The sequence below is a fragment of the Fukomys damarensis genome, unplaced genomic scaffold (assembly GCF_012274545.1).
Source record: "Fukomys damarensis isolate Sample0158 unplaced genomic scaffold, DMR_v1.0_HiC HiC_scaffold_21, whole genome shotgun sequence".
NCBI lineage: Eukaryota > Metazoa > Chordata > Mammalia > Rodentia > Bathyergidae > Fukomys > Fukomys damarensis.
Window position 1 is genome coordinate 37,538,867 of NW_022900933.1, and position 3,912 is coordinate 37,542,778.

The window sequence follows — 3,912 nt, forward strand, 5'->3', positions numbered from 1 at the left end:
GCTGCAGTGCACGCACGCCGGCGTGGGAGCGCACAACTGCGGGCACGAGGAGGACGCGGGCGTCGTGTGCAGCCACCAGGCCCCAGACTTGTAGGCGGAGCGCCTGTAAGGCTGGGTCCCGCGCTGCTCCTTCCGTATGCGCCAAGTCTAGCGACTGCGCCCCCCGCGGCTGTCCTGCGCGCCCATGCGCGTTCCCGCTTGTCCTGGGTGTCCCTTTTCGGTGTGCCTTCTGCAGACCTCAAGCCAGGCCTGAGTTGAGTAGCGATCATGGCCTCTTTTACCTCCAGCGTTGAGGAAGTGGCAGGAGTGCAGTTTGGACCCAGGACCCCTAGGACAGCGCCCCCCACACCCCCGCAAGCAGGGACAGAGCTGGCAGATTGGGAGTCTGGCCATGACTGTCCTGCCCAGGCCGGGAGTGGGAGGTGCCGAACAGCTGTGCGACAGGATCCAGGAGCACGTCAGGTGGAGCACAGTGAAGCCCTGAGGCTGTGCCTGCCCACGGGAGGGTGGAGCTGCCATCGCAGGGCACAGCAGGCTGAAAAGGCTGGAGCTGTCCTGGGGCCTCACTGTGCTGCGGAGCCTGTTTGAGGGCCCTGGGACAGAAGCCCCTTCCTGGCCAGGCAGAGCTTCCACCAGCCTCACCAGCATTGATGGACACAGGGACTGCCCGCTTCCAAGGCTGTGCCGGGACCGTAGGGCCATCTCATGCCCACCCCTGTCCAGGAATCCCAGGGGAGCCTCCGGTTCCTCCAGCCCCACCCAGGGCCAGCAGGCTTGGCACCAATGAGACTGCAGCACCATCACTAGGGCTGTGCCAGCAGTGTGGTGCCTGCCAGCCCTCGGGTCTCCTCTCTGGGCGTGAGGTGAAGGGCGGGGAGAGGGGCCCGGCCCGCAGCTCTGTTTTGCTGGCCAGGCCAGGGGGCTCAGGGACAGCAGGGCCGGTGGGTGGGTGATCAGACAAGTCCTGTGTGACAGGTGGGGCCTCAGAAAGGGGCTCTGGCTTGAGCTGGCCATGCATGGGGAGCGGGTGCAGGCCTGGTGCACGAGAGCTTGGGGTTGTCCTCACCACACTGAGGCGGGAGTTCTTGAACATCAAGGGGCGATCCCTTACAGAAATGCAAGACAGGAAAAAGAAAACGGGGCATGACAGAGAGCTGCACAGCTGCTGGCAGCAGGCTGGTGGCAGCTGGAGCTGTGTCCCTGCCCCAGGGACAGGCGTCCCCCTGCTCAAGGAGTGTGGCACTGGTAGATGCGATGGGGTGACCTGGGGGGTGGTGTGGGGATTGGCCGGCCAGCCCCTGAATGAGAGCGCCGGCTGCTGTGGGACCACTTGAGGCTGAGTGACAAAATCCTTTTCTGAGTTGGTGGCATTGGTGCAGTAGCCTGCAGGCTGGGGAAGGGCCAAGTCCCCCTGAACTTGCCACACTTGTTTGCTGATGAATGCTGCTGCTTCCATCTCCATTTCTGGGCCCTTCTGCATTTGACTGAGGACTCTGGTCTCCCGCCTGGCTCTTTGTGCCTTTGTGCTCCTCTGGGTTGGGGGACCCAGCCCTGAGCCTCGTCCATCCCCTTGGCTTTGCGTGTAGGTCACCATTAGTGCTGCCACTGAGTGTGGCCTGGGTACTGGGCTCAGTTGTAAGCAGCATACGGCACGGGTCTACTCCATTCTTGACAATCACAGCAGCAGAAATCCAGGTGCACAGCCAGGGCGGGGAGAGGCTGAGCCTTAGTGCCAACCCATGTGCTGCTGCGCCTGCAGGGAGGCACGGCCACCAGCTTGGCCTGCCCAGTGTAGCCATCTGCCCTTCTCAAACTCAGTGTGATCCTCCTGCCTCAGCCTCCTGAGTGCTGGGATTACAGGTGAGCACCACCATGCACAGCTTTCCCCCTATTTCCAGACTCTACCTTTCAGGCCTCAGAGGTGTGGCTGGACCTGACACCTCAGAAGGTGAGGACAGTCTCCCACCCCTGTTCCCACCCCCCTCCATCCTATAGATGTGGAAGCAGAGGGCCAGGGAGGTTATCACAGCCAGATGTCACAGAAAATATTTTCATTTGCATTGGGGCAGTCCCCTCCAGAGCATCAACTGCTGTCCCCAGGCACCAAGTTCCAGGTCTCCAGGGAAAGCTGAGTCCCACCCTTGCAGCCCAGGACTCTCCTTCCTCCCTTCTAGTTTCCAGTTTGCCTACAGCTGGGAGGGGGTCCCCACAGTGGGACAGCTCAGGTGCAGTTCTCTGGGCCCACTGCTGCAGGGGCTCAGCCTGAGGGCCCTATCCTGACACTTCTGCACCTCCTGACCCTTGCCACTGATGCTGTGCGTGCCAGTGCTGTCCACTAGGCGCATAATGTTAGCCAACTGAGTAGTGAAAATGTAACCACAGTAAAAAGTAAAATGTTTTTAACAATGCATTTTATTCTTCCCAACATATTAAAATGTTAATCGGTATTTAAAAATGGGTGTTTTTCTTACTTTTCCAGGTATCAAATTTATGAAATGCGGTATTTTATGCAGAGACAGCATCTTGATTTGGGCTAGCCGCTTTTCAAGTGGTCAGTGGCTACCATGTTGGATGGCGCTGGATGCCTTGCCAGCAATGGGCACGCGGTTGGCCCGCTGCCTCCGGGTAGCGCCCTCTGCTGGCGGCCTGCAGTGCTGCCTGCCCAGGAAGTGGGCCCTCAGCCCGGGGTCAGGGGCCTCGGTGTGCGCCCCCTCGCCCCATCATAGCTCTTTTGGGGCATCAGGTGAGAGGGCAATAGGACAGTGGATGTGGCACCGCGGACAGAAATGCTGGGGTGAGCCGCGGTCACGCCTGATGAGCCCGTGATTAACGCTCCCCTCTCCTCCGCCCTAGCTGGACGGGCTCTCACTGGTCCCCTCACCCGGATGCTGCTCCGTGCCCGCATCTCGTGGGCCCCAGAGCCGTTCAGGACCTGGCCCTGCCCTCAAGGGCCCTGGAGACAAAAAGGCTCCACTCAGTACCGCGGTCACGTCACTCTTGTCTAGCTAATCACCCCACCTCACCTGAGGTCTCGCAAGATCTGTACCTTCCTCCTCGTGTAGCCTCATCATCCCTCTAATCACCTCAAACCGGGGCGGGGGGGACCCTGTGACCTCACCAGCCTGTCTCGGGGGCGCGCCTGCGGCTGCTGTCGCGCCACACGGGGGCGCCGCGGCAAATCCTAGTCCCGGCCGGTCCAGGTCCCCGCGCGGAGACGGACACCCGGCTGCAGGATCTGCCCGGAGGGGTCCACTGCTGTCCCTCCGGTGCCCCCCTGGGGACCGGAATCGGGAAGCCAAAATCCCGGAGTTGGCCTCTTGTGCCACACCCGGGTGGAGACGCAGGTTGCAACAGGGAGAGGAGCCTCGGCTGTTTCGCAGCGGCCACTCGGGGCTCACTTGTAGCTTCCCTCGTGGCGGCCCTCGCTGCCCAAGCCCTGCAGCCTCCGGACCTGGGTCCACATGTCGGGCCGGGGCTGTCCCGGGTCGGGGAGGCTCCGGCGGCACCCGAGCGAGCCTTCGTCCTCAAGCTCAGGCCCCCGTGTGCGGCGGGGTCCTCGTCACCCGCCCGTGGGCCCCTCGGCACGGACAAGCCGGCAGTGGAGGCGCCGCGGGACGCCCCTGGGAATCCAGCTTTGGGGATCTAGGGCTCCTGGGAGAGATCTGGGAACAGCGGAGTAACCTGGGAATCGGATGGCTGGGATGGGCGAAAGGAAGGAGCCTAGGACCGCGCGCGGGGATTCGCCGTTATTTAGAGGCGCCAAAGGGGCGGAGCCAGCGCGCAGGACTTGGTGCTGCCACCCCGCAGCATGGGACCAGGACTCAGAGTTGCCAGGGACAACGCGTTCTGGGCGGGGCTGATGTGGAAGCGGAGCTTGATCGAGAGAGAGGAGAGAGAGAGAGGAGAGGGAGA

The 3,912-nt window shown here is 62.4% G+C and overlaps 1 protein-coding gene across 1 annotated transcript in view; it reads left to right on the forward strand.

Moving 5' to 3' along the window:
- Window positions 1-2,440, forward strand: part of Hhipl1 (HHIP like 1) — a gene marked incomplete at its 5' end in the record, with an annotated part of 16,188 nt that extends 13,748 nt beyond the window's left edge. Inside the window, one exon of the mRNA XM_033766738.1 lies at window positions 8-2,440. Coding sequence (XP_033622629.1) covers window positions 8-94 — 87 coding nt within the window. The remainder of the gene's footprint in view (window positions 1-7) is intronic.
- Window positions 2,441-3,912: the final 1,472 nt, after the last annotated feature.